Below are 24,414 nucleotides of genomic sequence, written 5' to 3'. Positions count from 1 at the left end.
TACTGTTTATTGTGACCTCCCCCCATATTCAGTTTGTCCACATCATGATTTGTTTAACCAGTTTCCTCCTCTGGCATGTTTAAATCACTTCTACTTTTGACTTGTAAAAAAATACTATAGTATACAGACTTATAGGCAAGTCTTGTAAGTCCTTCCTTATCTCCAGAGGATAAAATCATTGTTGTGGACTTGTTTGGTCAAAATATCAGTATTTTTGATGCTTGTGATTCCCACTGGCAAATTTCCCACCAGAAATTCTACACCCGTCTGCATTTCTTCTGGCCATGCACAAGGGGGTCTGTTTCCACCATCATAACACTGTATATTTTAATTTTTTTAAATGAAAGATGAAAATCTATGTTAAAACATGCTTTTTTGATTTATTACTAAATTGATTACTTTTTCATGGCCTAATTGTTCACTTGTATTTTTCTTCTTTTGTGAATTGTCCCTTTTACAACCTTTACCCATTTTTAACATTAAGGTGTCCATCTTTTCTTTCTACATCTACACAAAAAAATTTTAATTTTATTAACCTCTGTCATAAATCTTGCAATTTATTTGCCCTTTTACTCCTTTGTCTTTTAGTGTTTCTTATGTGGTTTTTTTTTTTAAGATTTTATTTATTTATTTGACAGAGATTACAAGTAGGCAGAGAGGCAGGCAGAGAGAGATGGGGGAGCAGGCTCCCTGCTGAGCAGAGAGCCCAATGCGGGGCTTGATCCCAGGACCCTGAGATCATGACCTGAGCCCAAGGCAGAGGCTTAACCCACTGAGCCACCCAGGCTCCCGTTATGGGTTTTTGTGTACGAAAGTTTCAAACTTTACATAGATCCATCCATCCCTTCCTTTTTCATGGTTCTTGCCCTTGAAGCTATGCTCATTACCCAGAATTAATGAGATGGGAGAGAAAATTATTGTTTCAAAAAGAAGGACAGAAAGCCACTGTCCATTTGCTCCATGGTAGCATAGGAAAAATGATCAGAAAAGTGGGAAGAAGGAGCGGAGGGAACTGCCTTTAAAAGCTGAGGGAAGTTACGCAATGGTCACCACCGCGTGGTCCATGCCAGACCTGTCTGAAGTTGGACCGATAGCTAGTGGGTGGGCCACTTGCAAGTCGGAAGCTCGATGCTAATGGTTTCTCAGACCCTGCATACACTTATTTTTAAAAATAATTTTGTAACTGTCCCTCAGAACAATGTATTACTTAAAATATAACCCATGAGAAATTCTACTAGTTACCAAGCATGTTTAGATATAGCCTCGAGAAAAACACATACTGGCAACAGGCTTCTGGGGGAGAGGACAATATAAGGTCTTGAAGCCGAGCAGCTGGGGATGCCCGGCCCCGCTCAGGGTGGACCGCCGCCTGCTTCATTTTTCTGTTATCTCCCCTCCCCTCTGAGAGCCCTGGTGGCTAATTAGATTAAGTCCTTTGAATCTGCTTGCTCAACTATAAACTTTTACTGCTTGGCCAGACATATTTTGCCTTCCTTCTTGTTTATCTACAAGGCATATGATTAATGTGTAACCTTTTCCCGCTCTTCTGATTACTGTCTGTCTCTAATAAAGACGGGACTGAGGAGTCGTTTGGGGCAACAGTCTTTTCTACTGTCGTCCCCTGCTCCCTTTCTCTTGCAGCTGACTTGTTTGTGCCTCATTCTTCTCTCATGCGCCCCGTCAGGAAGCGGCAAGTGGAACCCGAACAGGGACCAGAAATGAAACAGGGGAAGAAGCCCCAATGTGAGTTTTTGCATGGCCGTGCCTTTTTCTCAATGGTGAGTTGTGGGTACTTATTGCAGGGTATGGGTAATCTAGAGAGCACAAACGATTACCGCCCTTATGTATGCTTACTGAGACAACTCCTAAAGGCGGGAGGAACAAAAGTCAGCAAGAGCCAACTCGTGGAGCTTTTAAAAGTAATTAAAGAACATTGCTCCTGGTTCCCTATGTTAGGGACTTTAGATTTACAGACATGGGAAAAAGTAGGTCAAAACTTAAAACTTTTGCATGCTAAAGAAAAACCAATTCTGGGCACCTAGGTGGCTCAGTGGGTTAAAGCCTCTGCTTTCAGCTCAGGTCCTGATCTCAGGGTCCTGGGATCGAGCCCCCAATTGGGCTCTCTGCTCATCAGGGAGCCTGCTTCCCCCTCTCTCTCTGCCTGCCTCTCTGCCTACTTGTGATCTCTCTCTCTCTCTCTCTCTGTCAAATAAATAAATAAAATCTTTAAAAAAAAAAGAAGAAGAAAAAGAAAAACCAATTCCAATTACTATGTGGTCTACTTGGACCCTCATTTGCTCCATTTTGGAGCCTTTACAAACCCCTGATTCAGAGAGCAATAATGAATGTTCAAGAGAAACTAAAAAAGAGGAACCTGAACATGCCATCCAGGAGGAGAAAGAAATTACTGAGGCCATCATAAAGGAATATATAAAGGAGGAATCTCCTCCTCCTCCTCCAATAACAGAACAAAAGGTGCAAATGGCACTGCTGCCATTGGCTCCGCCGTCCTATGAGAATGCACTGTTTAATGGAAAAAATAAAAAATCCAGGAACAACTCTATGCCCCTATTCAGCAGGAAGAAGTTACAAAAGATGGGACCTTCCACCTTCAACAACCTTATAAAAATTTAAGGGTCAAAAATTATTTTTAAAAAATGTTGCTATGGGGGTGCCTGGGTGGCTCAGCGGGTTAAAGCCTCTGCCTTCGGCTCAGGTCATGATCCCAGGGTCCTGGGATCGAGCCCCACATCAGGCTCTCTGCTCAGCAGGGAGCCTGCTTCCCTTCCTCTCTCTGCCTGCCTCTCTGCCTACTTGTGATCTCTGTCTGTCAAATAAATAAATAAAATCTTAAAAAAAAAATGTTGCTATGGTCTTACCTCAAAAATCATATCTACTACCGGTCTCTCAGCACAAAAATCAAAATTAATGGCAGTAATTACATTGTTTCAATATGTTTCTTCTGCATTTAATCTGTTATCTGATTCTTTATAAACAGTGTATGTTTTACAGCATATTGAAAATACTACTGTTTCGGGCGCCTGGGTGGCTCAGTTGGTTAAGCGACTGCCTTCGGCTCAGGTCATGATCCTGGAGTCCCGGGATCGAGTCCCGCATCAGGCTCCCAGCTCCATGGGGAGTCTGCTTCTCCCTCTGGCCTTCTCCTCGCTCATGCTCTCTCTCTCTGTCTCTCTCTCAAATAAGTAAATAAAATGTTTAAAAAAAAAAAAAAGAAAATACTACTGTTTCTACATCTGATGTAGATATGATGGCACTCATCACGGTAGCTGTAAGTCTTCCTGGATGTTATGCACAGATAGATAACTTTACTTATTGGGCTTATATACCCAATCCTCCCCTGCTCCATCCAGTAGAGTGGGGGGGAAAAATATAGTAACAATTTATTTAAATGCCTCAAAATGGGTACCTGGAATTTGGATCCTAGATTGCCACTATTGCCCCTAGAGGAGGGCACAAACATTAATCTTACCTTAGGATATCAAAATAGACCAATATGTATTGGCAATCATTCCAGTTGTCTTAGCCCTGATGATCAAAGACGGTTGGTGGACTTTCCTACTAATAATTATCTGATGAAAGTTCAGTTACATTTACTCTCCACTAAAGGATTCCTAGCCAATGAATATCGGGGTCCTAGCTATAACACAGCAGCACCCCCTACTCCTGAATGCACACTGACACAAATGTGGTCTAATAAGAAAATTCGCCCTTTATGAGAAGATTGTCAAGCTTCTCACCCCAGTATCATTATTAATAATTCCTATGGGATTGTATGGGACTGGTCCCCTAACGGGATGGCAGTCACCAATTGCACTGGGAGACCCTGCTCCTCTCATCAAAATTTTAAATAGCAAGTTTTTGGTGATCTCATTTTACCACAAACCTTAACCTCAGGAGATGAGCCTCTGACCTGGCATGGGCAAGGACTTTTGGCGCCATCCCCTTTTGTTAATTATCATAAAAGACAAAAAAATGTATAAAAAGTCACCACTGCTTTAAATCACATAAGAGTTTGGAACAGCTCTTACATTTATCAGTTTAAAAACTATACATTCTCCCTTTTCCTGTTTAAAAAAGAATGGGTAAGAGCATGTGTTAGAGATCCCTATGTTTTTGTTCTTGGAAAAATGACTTTTGATCATAACAATAGAAAAATAAACTGTCCCAGATGTAAAATGTTCACCTGTGTAAATAGAAATGTTTATACAGACAATTCTATCATTCTCATAGCTAGAAGAAGAATAGGCCTCTGGTTACCGGTGAAATACCACCGTGTTTGGGAAAGCTCTCCAGATAGATATACATGTACTTTTAACAGTTTTAAAGGACTGGGTCCATAGAACAAAAAGATTTCTTGGGTTGCTTCTAACAGCTATTTTAGGAATGATAGCCATTACTGCTACAGCTACCACTGCAAAAATAGCCTTGCATCAAACTATATAAACCACACAATTTGTACAAAAGTGGCACAAAAATGCAAGCAAAGCTTGGAATCAACAAATGATCATAGATCAAAAATTAAATAAAAGTATCTCTGATTTAGAAGCAGCCACGATATATATAGGAGATGATCTTCAAAATATAAAGCTTAGGCTTCACATTTTATGTGACTGAAATGTTTCTTCCTTCTGTGTTACTCCCCATGCCTATGATAAATCAGAAATATCATGGATCAAAATTCACTGTCATATTACCAATCATTATGGGGATAAACTAACTTTAGATATTAAACAACTTCAAAATACTATTCAAGGCATTACTCACTCATTACAATCAGTTCCAGAAATAAGTTTCGCACAAAAAATTAACAATATTCTGTCTAATTTAAACCCTTCTACTTAAACAAACTGGTCTTAGCGTTATAGGTAAAATGATTATTCTTTTTATTGCTATAATCTTTTTATACTTAGTCCTCAGATGCACTCGAAAATCCCTCCAACGACTGATGAATCAAAAAAAGTTACAAAATCAACTTTCCCACTTCTGCACAAACAAAAAGGGGGAAATGTAACTGTCCCTCAGAACAATGTATTACTTAAAATATAACCCATGAGAAATTCTACTAGTTACCAAGCATGTTTAGATATAGCCTCGAGAAAAACACATACTGGCAACAGGCTTCTGGGGGAGAGGACAATATAAGGTCTTGAAGCCGAGCAGCTGGGGATGCCCGGCCCCGCTCAGGGTGGACCGCCGCCTGCTTCATTTTTCTGTTATCTCCCCTCCCCTCTGAGAGCCCTGGTGGCTAATTAGATTAAGTCCTTTGAATCTGCTTGCTCAACTATAAACTTTTACTGCTTGGCCAGACATATTTTGCCTTCCTTCTTGTTTATCTACAAGGCATATGATTAATGTGTAACCTTTTCCCGCTCTTCTGATTACTGTCTGTCTCTAATAAAGATGGGACTGAGGAGTTGTTTGGGGCAACAGTCTTTTCTACTGTCGTCCCCTGCTCCCTTTCTCTTGCAGCTGACTTGTTTGTGCCTCATTCTTCTCCCGTGTGCTGTCAGGAAATGGCATATTTAATTTATTTATTTGACAGAGAGAGAGAGTACAAGCAACCAGAGCGTCAGGCAGAGGGAGAGGGGGAAGCAGGGTCCCGACTGAGCAAGGAGTCTGATGTGGAACTGGATCCCAGGACCCTGGGATCATGACCCGAACTGAAGGCAGATACCTAACCGATTGAGCCACCCAGGCGCCCCAACCCTGCATACACTTTGAAAACACATGCATGTCTGGAGTATCCTTTATTTAAAAATAAATAAATAACTTTTCATTACAAAAATAATGTGTTGATTACCAGGATTTCTGAGCTCACAGAAGATGGTAAAGTAAAAAGTGCAAATTTTGAATCAGCCTCCTTGACATCTAAGTTTTGAAAGAGGAGCACTGTTAAAAGTTCAGCATGAATCCTTCCAGACTTTTTTCCATGTATACACTAATTATATAAGGTGATGTGATGCAGTATAATTGTCACTTTTTGGTCTTCTTTATTCTATTTGAACCATTATACCATATTTCATAATATGAATCTACCATCATTTTAGTTGTTTGCAATTTTCTGTTTAAAAAAAAATGCTATGGGACGCCTGGGTGGCTCAGTTGGTTAAGCGGCTGCCTTCGGCTCAGGTCATGATCCCGGCGTCCTGGGATCGAGTCCCACATCAGGCTCCTTGCTCAGCAGGAAGCCTGCTTCTCCCTCTGCCTCTGCCTACCACTCTGTCTACTTGTGCTTGCTTTCTCCCTCTCTCTCTCTGACAAAAAAAAAAAAAAAAAAAAAAAAACTATTAAAAAAAATGCTATGACAGACGTCCTTGAGCAGAATTTTTGCACATTTATTTAAATATCTGTGTAGGATAGATTTCTCAAATTAAAATTACTGTGTAATATATATATATATATATATACACACACACACACACACACACATATATATAGAAGTTTAGCAGAAATTGCCAAATTCCATCCCCCATGATGTATGGCTTTATAGTCCCTTCAATATTGTATGAAGGTGCATGTTTCTTTCTATAATCTGGTCAATAATGTAAATTATTATCTTTTCTAATTTTGCCAATCTGGTGGTGCTAATGGTATTTCACGGCTATATTAGGTGTCCTCTCATAAATTTATTGACATTTCTTCTATTAAACATTTCTTCTACAAACTGCTCATTTCCCACTTAAAAAACTGAGTTTTCTTTTTTCTTACTAATAGGTATAATTTATGTTCTTGGATATTAACAATTTTTCATATATATTGCAAATATTTTCCATCATGTCTTTTCCCTTTGTCCATTTCTTTGCCTATAAATAAATGCCCCATTTTTATGTGATCAATTGTGTCCAGTGCAAAACTGGACATTTACTTTGGAAATCTGTCATTGGGTGTCCCTTTTTGCCATGGCTGGCTCTCTCAGTGCTTTTTTTTTTTTTTTTTTTTCTGAGTGCATCCAATACCTCACTTTATTTCTCTCCCTGAATCACAGATTTCTTCCTTTTTCCCCTCTGAGTCCTCTGTCATTTCCCCTTTTCTCTTTATCTCTTCCTTTCCTTAACCATCTGTAGTATTAACCATCATAAATGCTCTGAATGATTCGTTCTGGTAGTTGGATAGTATTCCCCAGCTCTATTTTTGTTTGCTTAGGAACAGGTTCTCATTTACCTAACTGAATTTCAGCGGAGTTGTAACGTGTGCTGAATGTAAGATCTGGGGATTTCAAGCATTTACAGCTGAGAGTCCATCTATGTGTCCTTTTAATCACAAAGAATTTTAGAACATAAAAAACAACTGTTTTAGGGGCACCTGGGTGGCTCAGTGGTTAAGCCTCTGCCTTCAGCTCAGGTCATGATCTCAGGGTCCTGGGATCGAGTCCCACATCGGGCTCTCTGCTCTGCAGGGAGCCTGCTTCCTCCTCTCTCTCTCTCTCTGCTTGCCTCTCTGCCCACTTGTGATCTCTCTCTGTCAAATAAATAAAATCTTAAAAAAAAAAAAAAAACAACTGTTTTAGAACGTAAAAAACAACGTAAAAAACGCCTTGTTGGAGGCAGCATAGGGGAATGGATAGAAGCAGTCTGCATGGTTAAATTTGGCTCCTTGTTAACCGAAGGGGGATCCTGAGAGATTTACTTAGCCTCTAGGTTCCTTTTCTCTTTGGTGGGGTAACAAAACCCACCCAACTGTTGTGAGGATTAAAATGAGATAAGAAGACACCCACGCATGATAAACACACCTGCTTTGGTAAAGGAGCCCATCAGCAGGTTGGTTTGCTGAGTGTGTGTGTGTGTGTGAGTGTGTGTCTGTGTGTCTGTGTGTTTTATGCTAACTGTAAAAGAAGTAAAAAAGAGGCACGTGGTTCAGCTCTCAGAGGGTGGATTCCACTGGTCTCAGTTCAGTTCCTTTTGCAGGAAGAGCTTAGAGTCATAACAAGGAAACTAACCCTAAAGATGAGCCTCGCCTATCAAGTCTTAGCCAGCTCTCTTCTGATTTTCATCGTTTCTACCAAAGGTAAGTTGGTGTGGGTCTCCAATGGAGTGAGCATGCTAAAGTGAGCCTGAGAGTCAGAGGTCGTGGCCCCACTTTCTCTGGCCGTGCGTCTCAAGATCTCAGGAACTGTCTTGCTTTTTATAGGTGCAGCCCATGAACACAAGATTGTCTGGGGTACCCTGGGTCTTGACTTTGAACTGAACATTTCTAATTTTCAAATGAATGACAGTATAGATGATATACTATGGGACAACGGAAAAGCCAGGATTGCACGACTCAAAGGGGGCAAGCTTAAAGAGACATCTGGAAGATATAATGTATCAACAAACGGAGCTCTGAGAATTAAACAGCTAAAGACAGAGGACCATGATACCTACAAGGTTACTATATATGATAAAATTGGAAAGAATGTCTTGACCAAAACATTTCAATTGATAATTCAAGGTAAGTCTTTGTTTCCCCAAATTCCTCCATCCCAGTCTGGGTGCCCTTTAGCACGTTGGGGAATAGCATGTATGGAATGGGTCCAGCCTGACCTTGGCCTTGGGGGATCCCTAAAAGAGATCTAATGATCTCTCCCACCTCAGTGAAGGCTCCATCCTGTGGAAGAGATGGAGTCTCCACGTAGGGAAATACGCGGCTGATAGAACCACAATTCTCTTCGCCTAAAATGCTCTCCTCACTGGTTACGGGGATGTGATCTGCGTGTAGAACCTCCTTTAAGGTGGCATCAATCAGGAGGAGAGGAACAGGTGGGCAGAAGGGAAAAGTGGTCACTTCGGGAGGATGAGGAAGGAGCAAGCTGGGTGTGGGGCAGACTAACTGGAGAGCAGGAGGTCTTCCATCCACAGAGACGTTTCAAACCAGGGTGCCCTGGAAGAATCATTATATGGCAGGAAGGGGCTGGAAGTTATGAATTTAAAGATGAACAGCCTTTGGTTCAGATCTGCTCACCATCAGGGTGATCAAGAGAGGAAGATGACTTTTGCTCTTGCTGTAGAAAACACACCAGGTGTGGCCATATGTATGGGATGCCCTGGGAGAGCTGGCATGTGTCCTGAAGACAAGCCAGGGAGCTGCTGCAGCCGCCGTCCAAAGGAGGTGGGGGGTGGGGGTGGGGGCGCTGCTTGGGGATTCCGAACTCAGGTAGTCTGTTCGAGTCAACAGAGACTAGGAAAAGTTACCGGGGCCAAGCGCCCAGCCTAGACCAATCAAATCAGAATTTCCTGGCATGGGTCCTGGGCATCAGTAAGTGCTCAAGCTCCCCAGATGACCCTAATGGGCAGCCAGAACCTGAGGGCCCCCGGAGTCGATAAGGGGTGCCTGCAACATGAGGAAGTAAGCATATGCCTAGGACACTGGGCGGAGAAAGGATGGGCAAGATGGTTTGGGTGCAGGAGGCTAGGAAGAGAAAGTGAAATGGAAATTACATTGAAGTTCAAAGTCTAGGAACACTTGGCGGGGGGTGAGAAGAAGTGAGAAGGGGAAGAAGCATCTGGAGACCAGAACGCCCGCATGAGCATAAACCAGAGATTCAGTGGGCAAAAAACAGTATTTCTGTGCTTCACACAGGAAATGAGCTAGAACCAGGGCTGCTTCCCCCTCCCAGGATCACCTTCCAACCCTGCTCTCAGCACATGGGTCTGGCAGCAGCCTCCGCTCCAGCGATCCCTGATGTGCCTGTTCCAGGGGCAAATGACAACTCTTGGTACCTAGTCCCCTGCAACCTTGAATGGAGAGCACATTCCAGAAATGGGGCGGGACTGAGAATGGAGCTGGAAGAGGGCTGCTTACAGGCTCTGGGAACCCAGATCTCATGACTCCTGTCCATATGGGCTCCAGTGTTCCCTTCTGGAACATAAGCCTCACATGTCTTGTCTAGTAAGGCAGTGATAAGGGCTTACCAGCTTGGTGTCAAGTGCTTTGCTCCACAATCTTACTTAAGGTTCCTGACAATCCCCAGAGCTAGTTGTTATTATCCTCTTATTATCTACAGGGACACAGAAGTGACTTCTCCCAAGTCTCACAGCTTGACAGAAGCAGAGTCAGGGTACAAATCCAGGGCTTGCCTTAACAAGGGTGGTGACATTTTTTTTTCCCCCTGGAACAGCTTTAGTGAGATAGAATTCACATACCAGAAGTTCACCCACTTAAAGTGTACAATTCAACGGCTTCTGGTATATTCACAGAGTTGTGCAACTGGCACACAATTGACTAGAACATTTTCATTACCCCCAGAATAAACTCCACATTCCTTGGCCCAAAGACAGAGATCTTTCTGTAACACAACAGCCACCTGCTGAGCGTGTGTCTATGTGTGTGTCTGTGTGTGCCAATGTCACACAGCATCTTAATTCAGTGTGTGGTCTGGTCCCCATGACTTGCCACATGTCTGCTCTGAGTCTGCTCTTTGTAATAATTATTCCACGGGACATTCAGTGAGACAGCTAAGCAAAGATCCCAGCACCTCGGACCCAATACCCATTGTGCAGTGCCAGTGCCCTCCCCCACCCCTGTTTCTTCATGCTTTTCGTAGCTTTGGTCTCTGTACCCCTATCTCCTTAATGAGGGCGCTGCTGCCGCTGGCTGAAGAGGCACTGGAAACCCTCTTAAAAGCATGTGTTAGGGGCACCTGGGTGGCTCAGTGGGTTAAGCCGCTGCCTTCGGCTCAGGTCATGATCTCAGGATCCTGGGATTGAGCCCCACATCGAGCTCTCTGCTTGGCAGGCAGCCTGCTTCCTCCTCTCTCTCTCTGCCTGTCTCTCTGCCTACTTATGATCTCTCTCTGTCAAATAAAATTAAAAAAAAAAAAAGCATGTGTTAGGGGAAGAATGAATAAATCCTAACAACCTAGAACTAAGGAGTTCTCATCGATGTGATGTGCCCTCCCTTGATCCAGCCATGCCCCTTCCGGGAAGCCACCTTACAGAGAGCTTGTCCAAAGACATGGCTTCAAGAGCCTGCTCATCGCCATGTGGCTTATATTAGTGAAATGCTGGAAAGGATTGCAAAGTCCCCAGTGGTTACAGACTTATTCATTAAATTAAGAATACATCATTTAAAAAGATGGTAGAGGTGAATATTTATCGATGCTCATAATGGAAAGAATTTCACAATAGATCATCAGTAAGGAGGAAGTATGCAGACTACAAAATCGTGATCCAGTTTTAGTTTTTAAAACATTACTTATATGGGTATTTTATATAGAATTCACCTTGTATGTCTACTAAAAATATTAAGAATTATTGGCTCTGGTAGTAGAATTGCTTGTGATTTTTTTTAAAAGATTCTTTTATTTGAGAGAGAGAGAGAGAGCACATGAGTAGGGGGAGGGGCAGGGGGAGGGGCAGAGGGAGAAGCAAACTGCTAAGCAGGGAGCTGGATGTGGGGCTTGATCCCAGAACCCTGAGATCATGACCTGAGCCAAAGGCAAACGCTTAACCGACTGAGCCACCCAGGTGCCCTTGCATGTGATTTTTAATCTTGAAACATTTTGTTGCATCTGATCAATCTTTACAATGATTGGATGTCACCGTTATAAATAGAAAAAAGATTCTTTCCATTTTGAAGAGGCAAGTAAACACCTTGATTTGACCCCTAGACTCTATACTGACTGCCTTGTAGACTCTCCATCTTCTTCGTTTTGGATCACACAGAATCTTGGGATGGGAAGAAAAATGAATTTCTACATGCAGATATACTAGGGCAGAAATGAAATCTGATGGGAAAGTTCATGGAGAAGATACGTTGTCTGGAAGGCAGGGAGGAAGAGAGTCATTGAAAAAGAAGCCATCTGGCTGCATAATGAATGGAGAGAAATTGAGAGAAAGGTGGCAAGCCCGGGGAAAGTAAGGGTTATATGGAGGACAGAGGAGAACAAAAAGGAGAAGGTCACGCTAGCTAAGAAGTGATAGAGTTAGGATTTGGACGGGCCCCATCTGAAGCCAAGGGCTTTGTCTTTCATGCCACACCCTTGTCATATTATGGTGTCAGAAAAAGAGAGACAGGGAGTTTGGGATTATGAACATAACAGTGGCCACCAATAATGTCAGTACCTAACGATTTGCCCAGGGTTCTGTCACATATTGTCCCTGTTAGGACAGCCGGGGCATGTCTTCCTTATTATCCATCTCTTACAGATAAGGTCCTAAGGTCCGCTGAGGCACAGTAAGGGGAGGAGCAGCTTTGGGTGGGGAAAGGGGCTGGTGCCCACTCATCCCAGCCCGGCCCTCTGCTCCCAAGACCTGATGGATGAGTGGGGGTGGGGTTCGTTTGGGACCAAGATCCCAAACCACACATGGAACGATGCCTCCAGGCTAGGGCTCCTATGCTGCTTTGAAGCACTGCCCGTGCCTCGGGCTTGTGGGGATCAGGACATGTTAACCACTGTACCCATGCTACTGAACTTGGACTTGGAGGAGAGGGCTCCTCCCCGATCTGTCCTTTATTAGTGGATGCTCTTAGTCCACCATTTAACCCCAGGTCTTGGGTATGGCCTCTGTAAATGGCAAGAAAACATCAACCTCTTCTGCTTTTTAGGATTAAACGATATCATGTAAGTGAAAACATTTTAAGGTATAAAATAGCACATAAACACTTGCGATATATATATATATATATATATATGTATGTGTGTGTGTATATATATATATATATTTTTTTTTTTTACTCATGTACTGTAGCTGTAAACTTCACCAAAAAAAATGTGCTGAATGTGCTGTATCAAAAAAAGAAAAAGGATTTTTAAAAATAGCTAGTGGTCTTGGAAACTGTTCCCTGGTCCCAAACTAACTCCATTCCCCACCTCTATTAATAAGTATGTCTACTAAAATCAGAAAATTAGCTAATATGAACTGGATCTTTTTTTTTTTTTTTCCCCCAGAGGCGGTTTCAGAACCTGTGATGTTCTGGACTTGTATCAATAGGAGCCTGACCTGTGAGATAAGAAGCGGCACTGACCCCGAATTAAGGCTGCATCTAGATAATAGACCATTAGATAATGCTGTGGCCAAAACTATTTCTCGAAAGATTGCCACGAACAGGTGGATGACCAAACAGAGTATGTTATTCAACTGCACGGCCAAGAACAAAGTCAGTGAGCAAAGCAGAACGATGACCATCAATTGTTCAGGTGCGTGGCAAGCACTGGTCAGAAATCCTGAGCTCAGTTCGCAAACACAGTCTACCAGGTCCAGGGCGGAGACTCACTCTAGTGCCTGGGTCTCCAGGCTGGGAGGCAGCCTGGGTTCAGGGTGAGAACTAAGAACACACTTCCTTCTAGAAACCTCTAAGGGAAGCCTTGGAGGAGACAGAAGGTGGTCTTCTATGGTTACCCATCGTGGGCTCCACGGAGCATCATGTCACCTTGGAGAATTACAAAGATCCTCTTCTGGGAGAAAGAATTGAAGAATCTAGCCCAGTTGAAGCCCAGTTGAAGAGCTAGAAAGAGCTGTAGAGGTTATCTCATGCAAACCCCCATTTCCCAGAGAGTCAACTGATTTGCCCGAGGTCCCTCAGGTAGTCAATGACCAGGATTGTGACTCCCAGGGTAATGATGGAAAAGGGAGCAAAAAAGTTTGCTTTCTGGAGGGGTGATGGGCAGTACCTCCTATCAGGAGCCAGAGTAGAAATCCAGAAGTGAGGGGCATGGAGAGAGGATGAGCTCAAGGCCAGGGAGGATGGTGGACACAGTGAGGCAATGTTCCTCTTGCCATAGAGCTGACAGCCCCACGTCAGGAAGTCCTGAAACCCAGGAGTGTAAGCTCATCCCCCAGAGTCCTGCTTGACATGAGTCCCAGAAGTAAAGTTTGAGAGGCAGCCTGCCTAGGGGGAGCTCTGGGAACCAGAGGCCTGGACTTCTAGTTCATGTCTGCCCAAATTCAGTGGGATTACCTTGTCCGAGTTCCTTCCCCTCTCTGGGTTTCAGCCTCCTGGTCCACAAAGAGAATGAACCCTATGATCCCTCAGTTTCCTCGTCTGGCACTCTGTCTGCTTAACCCTTCTGAAGGGAGACTGAACACAGAAAAGTAGTTCCTCAGCCAGAGGCCCTGAGATTCTACAGGGACTATGGCTGCTGAGTTACCTCAGGAAATAGCCCTGGAGCTGGTATGGAATCAGACGTGAGGCTTTCTTATATAGGCCTTGAAGGAGTTATCTGCCACTGCACAACAAATTATCTTTGTTGGTGGCTTAAAACACCAGAGACTGTCTTGCAGTTTCTGTGAGTCATGAGTCTGGGAGAGTCTTCCCCGGGCAGTTGTGGTCCTTACAGTCGGCTGCAGTCAGGAGGCCGGCCGGGACCACAGTTGGGTGGGCTGGGTCCAGGCTCTGTGCGGGGAGGACCCACATCAGGGCTTGCTCTCAGGGACTGTCGGGCCGCCTCACAATATGGCTACTAGCTGTCCTCAGGGCTGGTTAAGAGAGAGTCTGAGGGAGTGCATGAGGCAAACGCCAAGGTCTATTCGTAACTTAGTCTCAGGGGTATTATCCCATTACATCTGCCATATTCTGTTCTTCAGGAGCGACTCAGTAAGCCCAGCCCATGTGCATAGGAGGGGATTGCACAAAGATGGGAATACCAGGGGGGCTGGAGGCTGCCCATTGCACGCTTAGAGGGACATCACTTCACCCCCCCATGTCAGCCCACCAGCCATGACTCCATAACCCCCCATCATGAAGGCGCAGTGAGCAAAGCTGCCCTTCCTTGACTTCACGGCCTCTTTTCTCCTTTCCGGGAAGGACATACTTCTACTAAAAGTTATTCATTGTTTATCCGAAATTCAAATGTAACTGCATTTCCTGTGGTTTATTTGGCAACCCATTTCTTCATGTTTATTCTAACCAGATCCCACCAGTATAGAAATCTCTGTGCATCAGGGATGGGGGTGGGGGGTGGGGGAGGTCCATGTGCTTTTGAAGACCCTCAAAGGGATCACCTTCATGGTCCAAGTCAGGGAGAGGCAAGGAAAAGATCATCCATTTGAATCAGCAAAAGCGAGCATATCCTTGAAACCAAGGCACTGAGGGAGGAGCAGGAATGGATACAGAAAGACCACCTTACCTGGACTCATGGGGGCATCACCTCCATGAGGGCATGCAGGAAGTCGTAGGCTTAGATTTAGAGATGGTGAGGATGTGGTTTTGAATGATGGAGCCCCAGCTTCCTCTGAGACCAGCTGGAATGTTCCCTGCTGAGAGCACCCTAGGTGCCGTGGAGGGCCCTGCTGGACAGACCTGTGAATGGACAGTGTGAGGCGTGCCTCCACTTCCATGAGTGCCCCTAGACAGAGGTGTGGGGCCCCCCGGTGTGAGGACTCAGAGGAGCTGAGCGGAGGCTGCATGGCCCAGCCCGTGCTCTCTGACCTATTCCCACCAGGTCAGACCCTGGGAAGGTCAGCCGGAGAGACTCCTGCAGCCCCTGGCTCCAGCCTGCGGAGCCTTCAAGGACCCCAGTGCTTTCTTGGTCCCATGGAATGTTCCAGTGGAAGCACCTCTGTCCACAGAGCAGGGGAGGTTGTGTTACTGGCAGGCCGAGAGTGGAGCAGAGAGGAAATAAGATGAGGAATGAAAGTGAGAATTAACAGATTGTTGCTGTCAGAAAATCTGTTTGGTTTGGTTTTTGGGCCTCTGGCTTACTCCCAGGGCTCATCCTGGGATTTGCATGTATCAGGGTCTTCCAAGGGATGTTTGGCTGGAAGAGGGTTTCCTTCTGATGCTGGCTGAGCTCCACTTTGTCCGCCAGATGCACGAGTCCCCTGACACCCGGCCCCAGCTGCGGCCTCTCTAACTGCGCTTGACTCACCAAGGGCAGGTGGCCCAGTCCCTCTCCTGAGGACACAGCTCCCAGAAACACTGGTGCACAGAGCTCTACTAAGCCAGAACTCACCTCTGTGTGTTGTTTTACAGTTTACAAAGCACTTTCACATCCATTATCTGATTGACCTCCAACAGCCACCCTGTGATGCAAGTTTCCTGATCTCCTTTGTATGCTGAATGGAACAGGCTCAGAGAGGTGGAGTAGCTTGCCAAAGTTCACACAGCTCCTGCCTAGAACAGGCAATGGATTTAAAGCCATTTCTCTGTACACTGAGTGGTTATCCTCATTGAGGTGCGGCAACTGAAGGTCTGCAAAGTGTCCTTTGATTGTCCTTCAACTCCTTCTCAGACCGAAACTTCTGTGACATGCTCCTTGAGAGGGGGGCAGAGGGTGATGGGCAACGCCCAGCACATGAAGAATTTGGCATTTCTAGAGCAGAGCAGCAGCCCCCCACCCCAGGAGCCATCTGGGGGGCTTATCCCAGACTCCGTGCCCTTTCAGAGATCAACACAACCGACAGCCTTCTTGAGTTTGGCTTTTCTGAGGTGGAAAAGCCCCAGGAGGCTCTTTTATCTCCTTCACGTGGGAGGTGGGAGTCCTTGGCCAGAGCCATGAAACAGCCCCTAGGCCTAGGGCCCCTCACCTCTGCCCATTTCTGTCCCTCTTGCAGAGAAGGTTCTGGACATCTATCTCATCATTGGCATCTGTGGAGGAGGTCTCATCTTCTTCATCTTTGTGATACTACTCATTTTCTACATCAACAAGAGGAGAAAACAGAATGATAGGAGACATGGTAAGGTCCCCCGCTTCTGTCCCATAGCAGGCCCAGGGCAAAATCCCCGTGGAAACAACTCATGGGGATGACACTGCAAGTCTAGAAAGAAGATGATGGAGATGGGGAGTTTCAGAATGTCAAGGGTTATAACCGGCAGTTACAGGTTTTTCCATTCTCTGGTTAGCTTGATCTTTGAAAAACAAATTCTCCGTGGTGACAGTGGGAGAACATTGAGAAGCCGGATCCTGCTTGGCCCCTTGGAATCCACCACCAAGGCTGGCTTGGTTGAAGCCCTGTGTGGACATATTTTGAATGAACCACATATCTCTACGTGGGTAGAATGATTGGCTTCAAAACATAAGCAAACATCTCTTCCTCCCTTTAGGTGGGGGTGGAGGGGGGCAAGGTGTGTTCAGAACCACGCTCCTAGGAACACAGGCAATATTTCTGGGGCCCACAGGACACATGTGGTCTAAAACCAGGGACTTGGGGCGCCTGGGTGGCTCAGTGGGTTAGGCCGCTGCCTTCGGCTCAGGTCATGATCTCAGAGTCCTGGGATCGAGTCCCGCATCGGGCTCTCTGCTCAGCAGGGAGCTTGCTTCCCTCTCTCTCTCTCTCTCTCTCTCTATCTCTCTCTCTTTCTGCCTGCCTCTCCATCTACTTGTGATCTCTCTCTGTCAAATTAAAAAAATAAATAAATAAATAAAATAAAACCAGGGACTTATACCCCCTTTTTCAATTTGGTGATCAGAGGGGATGTACTGGTGCTGGGACTGTTTCTTTCTCAAATCAGGCCTATCCAACAACCCAGCAAGAATGAAAATGTCATGCTCATAAGTAGGGATCTGGCTCCTAGAGCACAGGCCACCCAAGACAGTGAGTTCAGAGAATGGCACAGGAGGTGGCCCTGCAGACTCTGGGGGTGCCAGGACCCCATGCTGCAGGTGGGCCCCGCAGGGTACATCCAGCCACAACAAGACAGGCAGCCAGGCAAGCAGTCCCCTCGGATTCTGTGCAATCTGACATTCCCAGCAGGACTGGGTCCTCTCACTCTGGGTCTCCCGCTAGAGAAGGCCCAGATGCCCACGCCGGTGGCCTGTAGCACCACCCAAACAAGGACCTGGGCTGAACCTGCCCAGGCAGGGGTGGTCTTAGGCTCTCTTTGGACTTGGCTTCCTTACTTCAGACTTCTCACCTTGGGTCCCCTTCGGGTCACTGCCCCCAGCGTGGCACCATGTTTCCACTGCCATCTTTCCAGTACTCTCTGTCTGCATGGAGCAGAATTCCTTGTTAGTCCTGTGGGCACCCAGGGCTTCCTCGCCTCTGTGCCCTGTTCAGGCTATTTTCTGTCAAAGTCCCCTTGCAAAAGCCCTTTATCCATTGCCTGAGGGTCAATGACCACATAGTCCTCCAAGCCCGTGACAAGGCAATCCCAGCTTTCAACACGATAATTAGCTCACATTGACAAAGCGATCACTTGGGCCAGGGACTAACCTCTGCAATATAATGCTTTGCATTCATTATTGTATCCAACTTCCCAAGTCATCTTCTGAGATAGATAATACTCATACAGATGAGAAAATTTAAGCTCGTTGTGGTTAAATGATTTCCCCCACATCCTATGGCCAGTGGGCTGAGTCAGGACTAGGGTGAGACAGACAAGGAGTTCCATGCCATTGAAGGAGACCATCACCCTCAGCCCCTACTCTGCCCTGCTCACCCCTAGAAGTGAGTGCCCTTCCATTATGTGCCCTGGCTCCCTTACTCGCTTCACCCTAGCCTGGGCCCTGGGTGCAGAACCAGGAGGTGAGATGAAGGAGAACACTAGGCCTGGATTAATTCCCGGGAGCAGACATTTGGGCAGTGGCTGCCATGACCAGGGTGGGCATGCTGGGCCCTTCCCCGGTCCTGCTCTGCCAGGCAGGCTGCTGAGAACCACAGCTCACCTGTCTGTGCAATGCAGCCTGGGGGCTCGGCCGCTTGGCCGTACTCAACTCCTCCCCCCAGAGCTCATGAGACTCTGTCTGCACCTCTCTGGTGACTCTGGGCTCTTACCAGAGACTGACATTGCAGTCCTGGTTCCGGTCCTTTGATTTTAGGCTTCCTGAGGGCAAGTATCTTGTCCGGTCACTGTCTTGTATCCGAGCCATTGCTGCTACTTAGCAATGGCTCCTAAATCTAAAAGGTGGGCAATAAATGCGTGAAGGACAAATGTACAGAACAGGGGGTGAACAGACTCCCAAGCAAATGGGCAGCCCGAGCTTGCCTTAGAGGCAATGAGGCGGCTTCTCCAAAACCACATGGCAGGGAACTGGACTTGGTCGGGGTCAGAGTCCTCTCCACAGCTTCCCGGCCTGCCCTCAGCTTCCTCGGGGCATCAGAGATGGCATAGAGGATGTGTTTTTCTCTTTCCGTGCCCTTTACCTTTTGTGCTTAGAGCACTGTGGCCCTCCTGTGTCACAGCCACATTGTTGGACTCTGAGTCTTCATGTGGAAACTGCCTAAGGCCTGGATTTCTAGTGCTCAGAGGAGGCTGTGCCCCTGACATCCTCACCGGAAATTACATGGCCATATTCTGAGGGGACCAGGGCTCCTAAGCTGAACATGCCCATGTCAATGCGATGGACACTTCACAGGCCCCAGGAGAACATTCTCTTCCTAACTCCCGTGGGAGCCCTGCAAGGATGGCTTTGGACAGAGGGAGTGGGACACTGTCCTTGAAGCCCAGCAGAGGCTGGAGGGCCAGAGGGGCTCTTCAGGCCTAGAGAAACTGAGCCTCCTCATGCATTCCCTATGTAGTTTTTTTTTTTTTTTTAAGATTTTGTTTATTTATTTGACAGAGATCACAAGTAGGCAGAGAGGCAGGCAGGGGGGGGGGGGGGAAGCAGGCTCCCCACCGAGCAGAGAGCCCGATGTGGGACTTGATTCCAGGACCCTGAGATCATGACCTGAGCCGAAGGCAGGGCTTTAACCCACTGAGCCACCCAGGCACCCCCGGCTACCCCCCGCCTTGTAGTTTTAAAACATCAAAGGAATAACCGCATTCTTGGGAGTTGTGGGCCCGTCTTCGTGGACTGCTGTCACATATCATGGAAAATCCCAGAGGGGTGATAGGCCAAGAAATTCTTGTCCTCCCAAGCCCAAGAGGATGGGGCTTGCTTATGAATTTCTGAGAAACTAGCAAGTTTCTGAGGGCTAAAGGGCCCATTGCCTATATTCCAGCCCCTCACCAGAATGAGGGCTGTCTTAGAGCAGGAACTGCATGAAAGGCAGAGCTCACAGGGGAACCCGCCTGAAAGCAGGTGGTCACTGACGTCCCCTCTGATTCTGGAGCTCCTATCCTAAGAGCTCTAACCCCAAGGTGCTCTCAGGGCATGGTCTCTAGGGTAACCCAGAGGCAGGGCTCTGAGATCTGAGTGCCCTCTCCATGCCCAGGACAGAAAGGCACAAAGGCCTCTCGCTGCCTCTTTGCCTCTGGTTCCCTGAGTTCCCGAAAGCCTGGGGCTCTCACTTTACCCTGCTGGTAGGCGCTTCTGTCTCCCCTGCAGGACCTGGAAATTGTATAGGGTTAGAGTGGCTTCTGCTTCCTCACTGCTTCCCCCCACACAGTTAGCATGTCATCTCGTAGGTAGGTGGTACACTCAATAAATCGTGACCTTGACCCTGTCTCACCAAGAGAACACTCACAGGTTTTATTGTTGCAGATGAAGAGCTGGAGGTAAGAACATGCAGAGTAACCTCCAAGGAAAGACGCCAGAAACCCCGCCAGGTCCCAGGAGCAGCTCCTCAAAACCCAGCTGTGTGCCAGCCTCCTCCACCACCTAGTCATCGGCCCCAGGCCCCTTGTCCTCGGCCCCCGCCTCCGAGCCACCGTGTCCACCACCACCCGCAGAAGAAGGCTCCTCCTGCATCGGCCACACAAGTTCACCAGCAGAAAGGTCCTCCCCTCCCCAGGCCTCGAGTTCAACCAAAACCTCCCCACGGGGCCACTGAAAACTCGTAATTCTGTGACCTGGCATGGTGTTCCCTTCCTCGAATTCAAAGAGATAGGAATTGTTCTTTCCCATGAAGCCACGGTGGAGTTTCCCCACCGCGCAGGATCTGCACCTGTGCTTGCATCAAGTGCATTCTGCCGGTTAGGATTACCGCCCGCTGGGCTTATGGGCCATGGCTGTGCCCGCATCTCCCAGCTCCTCCACGTGCACGGACACCTGGAGCCTCTGTCCTCCTCCCGGATCCTCATCACGCCAGGAAGGGCTAGCAATTCAAGGGCTAGCATCGGGATGACGGGCCACCGAGCACAAAGTTCTAGACCTCTCCTCGCCTCCGCTTTGGCTCACGCACAGACAGGAGATGTCTCACCGCCCCTGTGGCTCGCCGCAAGCGGCCGACCTGCCCAAGAGAGACTGCTGGGTTTCTTCTGTGCCTAGTGAACACTTGCCCACCATCTTAAGGGGAGAAGTGAAATAAAAGTTTTGATTTGACCCAGTGTCTGCTCATTGTAGAAAGAAACGCAGCAGCAAGCTGCTGGGTGAGAAAGAGGCTGAGTGGTGTGACAGCAGGATCATGTTTGGTCACCCCGGTTCACCTGGACCCCCGACTCCCCCCATCATGCCACCAGAACATGTTCCCCAGGTCTCAGCTGCACAGCTAGTCCAACAAGCTATTGGTAGATCTGTCTAATGCATTGAAACCTCTACATGCAAACTGGGACCAAGAGGCACCAGCAAACGTAATCGTTCGGGTCTTACTTCCTTGACGGTTCAGACATAGTCACAGCAGTCTATAGAATCATCCTTGGTAGGAAGGGAATCATGACTCCCGCAGGTGCTGTGAGGCTATCAAACATCAGCAAAGGGCAGGCTCAGAGTCACCTCTGGGGCATCAAGTCCCCAGGGTCTTACATGGCCACAAGGCGAAGATCACCCCCCATCCCCAGCCAGCAGCCGTGCTAGCTGTACGGGGGGAAGTGGAAAGAAAAACAAAACAGTTTTCAGTTAAGGTCTTAAAACAATAGGCAGTGAGCAGGCACCTGCTTTGAAATGTTTGGTGCCATGTTTGTGGTCCCGTCCGCCCTCCTTCTCCTGGCTTCTTAGACTTGCTAAACCTTGTCAAGATCTGGCAGGAAGCTCTGAGGTCTAAACCGCAAAGCCTATGTGTACTCAGGACTTCCTGTGAGAGCTCGCTCAGGGAGGAACCGCGCCTGCCTCTGAGCCTCAGTGTCTCCTGTGTTGGTACCTGGAGTTAATCTCAAGGGTGAAGATGAATGAGTGCCCACAGCCTCCTGAAATTCACACATCAAATCCAGCCAAAGAGCAGTCATCCCAGGACCCACTGGGTGGGAAAGGGGAAGGTCTTAGCTCTGCCCTCTTCTTCCTCACGACAATCCTGAAACAGTCCATCAGCCCTCCTGCCAGCATGGTTCATTCCCATTCCCTTCATGAAGACTTCCCTGGGCTTCATGAAACCTTTCCAGGGCAGGCCCTGCCTTTCTTCTGAAATCCGGGGGTGCAGTTACATAGGGTCAAGGTCATATGTGGCTTGTAACTGCTCCACAGTCTGTCATTCAATCATTCAACATTCACTGAACCTCTATGTACCTAGACTCTCTCCTAGGGAGTAGAACACAGAGGGGTACAACTGCGTCTTTGCTTAGACTCAGCTCACAGTCTGCTGAGAGAGCGGTGGACCGATAACCAGACTAATGTAACACAACCTGGGAAGTAGAGGTCAGAGACAAGCACGGGAGCCCAGAGGAAGGATTTTGAATCTACACTGAGTGGGGGGACTGGGACAACCTAGAAGTCTTCCTGGAGGAGGTGGCATTTGAATTGAGTCATACTAAATCAGCAGCATTGGTGAAGTTGATGGGCAGAATCACCCGTGCAGAGGGAACAGCCTGGGCAAGGCTCATGTCAGCTCCCTGTGTACACATGTATGTGATTCCTTTTTCAACTACTGGGTTTCATTAGCTTGAATATAGCCTTAAAACTAAGGGGCATCAGTATTTTACAATACCGTAAGAGAGAAAAAACACTCTTTGTTGCATTATAACAAATGCTAAGATACAGTTTTTAGGCGTGACCCCATTTCTGAGATGTTAAAATAAAAAAAATTAAAAAAAAAAAAAAAAGCTTTTTTAGAATCGGTGAAAGTTTCCTGAAGACAATGACCATTTCTCAGTGTTGGGTACTAAATATGTCACTAGCGACCAGACTGAATGGGGGAGGACAGCCCTGTCAAAGGAAGGGCAGTGGACATATGTGGCGTCCACAGATGTAAGCCACATTCCCTGCCCTGCTAGAATCTCCTCTTTGAAGCAGAAAACATGGGCTTTGCTCAAGATTTGTGCTGCAGTCTCCCCACGTGTCCAGTGTTGAGTGACCTCCCGCTGACCCTGTCTGGAGCATAGACTTTCTGAGAAATGATCAGGTCAGCTGTGTAAGAACAGACTGTGGATAAAAAAATTTGAAAAACAAATGGGGCCCCTGGGTGGGTCAGTCCGAGGAGTGTGAGACCCCTGATCTTGGGGTCGTGAGTTCGAGCTCCATGTTGTGTGTAGAGATTACTTAAATAAATAAAAATGTAAAAAAGAGAGAGAGAGAGAGACTGGGAAGCTTGTAAAAGAAACACTAATGATTCAGTAAGTTGGGTTGGGGCCCAACTTGGGGTTTTTAATGGCCTCTCTAGGTGATTCCAACAGGAGTTCAAGTTGGGGAAACACAGGATCCTCAAATTATTACACATTGGTGTCTGGCCAAACTTGAGGACTTACAGATAATACAGCATTGCAATAAAAACAGCAACAGCCCAGTATTGAACTTATTTAAGTCTCTGAGGGGAATTCCCAATACAAGAAAGTCCGCCAAATTGGAAAAAATATCCAGGTACTTCAAGGGACGGGAGCAACCAAGAGCGTCATATGAAGATAGGAAAGTTTGATCATTTTGATACACTCCCCCCCCACACCCCACCCCCGCCATCCTCCCTGAAGAGCGGTCTAACCCTAGCTGCTGGGCCAGACAGTGGACTCAGCCCCGCTCTCTGCAATCACCTACATGGGCCCCCTGGGGCTCGCCATGCTTGCCAGTGTGGTCATGTGTCCTGCACTTCAGAGCTGCGGCCCACACAGTTCCCCTGGATCCTCGCCTCCTCGCCTGTCCACAGTCTTCTATTAGGATTCAGATCCCAGGTCATTAGAGAGGCCTTTCCAGATCCTGAACTCTGCTGTGAGCTTGTGAAACCGTTTCACCTCTGTGACTTGCTCTGTGGTTCTCCAGCTCAGAGTGGGAGAAGGCCCAAGGGTACCAGAGCCGGAATAATTTACTCAGCCTCACTGACCACTGGTTTCCTCATCTGTCAAACAAGGAGAACGGTTCACTGGGTCAGAGCAAGGAGTCACTGGAAATAATGTATGTAAATGTAATTGGTGTGTCCTGCTGGGCAGAAGACATCTGGGCTTTCCACCTGGCTTGAGGCCTGAATAAGAATATCCCAGATAGGGATGCCTGGCTGGCTCCATCAGTTAAGCGTCTGCCTTCGGCTCAGGTCATGATCCCAGGGTCCTGGGATCAAGTCCCACATCAGCCTCCTTGCTCAGCAAGGAACCTGCTTCTCCCTCCTCCAGCTGTTCCCTCTGCTTGTGCTCTCTTTTCTCTGACAAATAAATAAATAAAATCTTTAAAAAAAAAGAATACCCCAGATAAGGGTGCCCGGGTGGCTCAGTTATTAAGTGTCTGCCTTCGGCTCGGGTCCTAATCCCAGGGTTCTAGGATCGAGCGCCACATCAGGCTCCCTGCTCAACAGGAAGCCTACTTTG

At 47.0% G+C, this 24,414-nt stretch overlaps 1 protein-coding gene across 3 annotated transcripts; it reads left to right on the top strand.

Moving 5' to 3' along the window:
• The first annotated feature begins 1,726 nt into the window (after positions 1–1,726).
• CD2 (CD2 molecule) lies at positions 1,727–21,090 on the top strand. 3 transcript variants are annotated; one of them, XM_047728039.1, is made up of 6 exons: positions 1,727–1,778; positions 7,926–8,025; positions 8,149–8,448; positions 12,887–13,135; positions 16,491–16,613; positions 20,285–21,090. In XM_047728039.1, the coding sequence occupies exons 1-6, from the start codon at positions 1,776–1,778 to the stop codon at positions 20,596–20,598; spliced, it is 1,089 nt and encodes a 362-aa protein (XP_047583995.1). In that variant the 5' UTR covers positions 1,727–1,775; the 3' UTR covers positions 20,599–21,090. The 3 variants fall into 3 exon arrangements, with proteins under 3 accessions (XP_047583995.1, XP_047583997.1, XP_047583996.1); XM_047728041.1 differs by having other exon boundaries at positions 1,728–1,778; positions 16,491–16,601; positions 20,300–21,090; XM_047728040.1 differs by having other exon boundaries at positions 1,761–1,778; positions 20,300–21,089.
• The last annotated feature ends 3,324 nt before the right edge of the window (positions 21,091–24,414 follow it).

This window comes from Lutra lutra, chromosome 4 (genome assembly GCF_902655055.1).
Source record: "Lutra lutra chromosome 4, mLutLut1.2, whole genome shotgun sequence".
In the NCBI taxonomy this organism is placed as follows: domain Eukaryota; kingdom Metazoa; phylum Chordata; class Mammalia; order Carnivora; family Mustelidae; genus Lutra; species Lutra lutra.
This window is presented reverse-complemented; position numbering and strand designations above follow the sequence as displayed.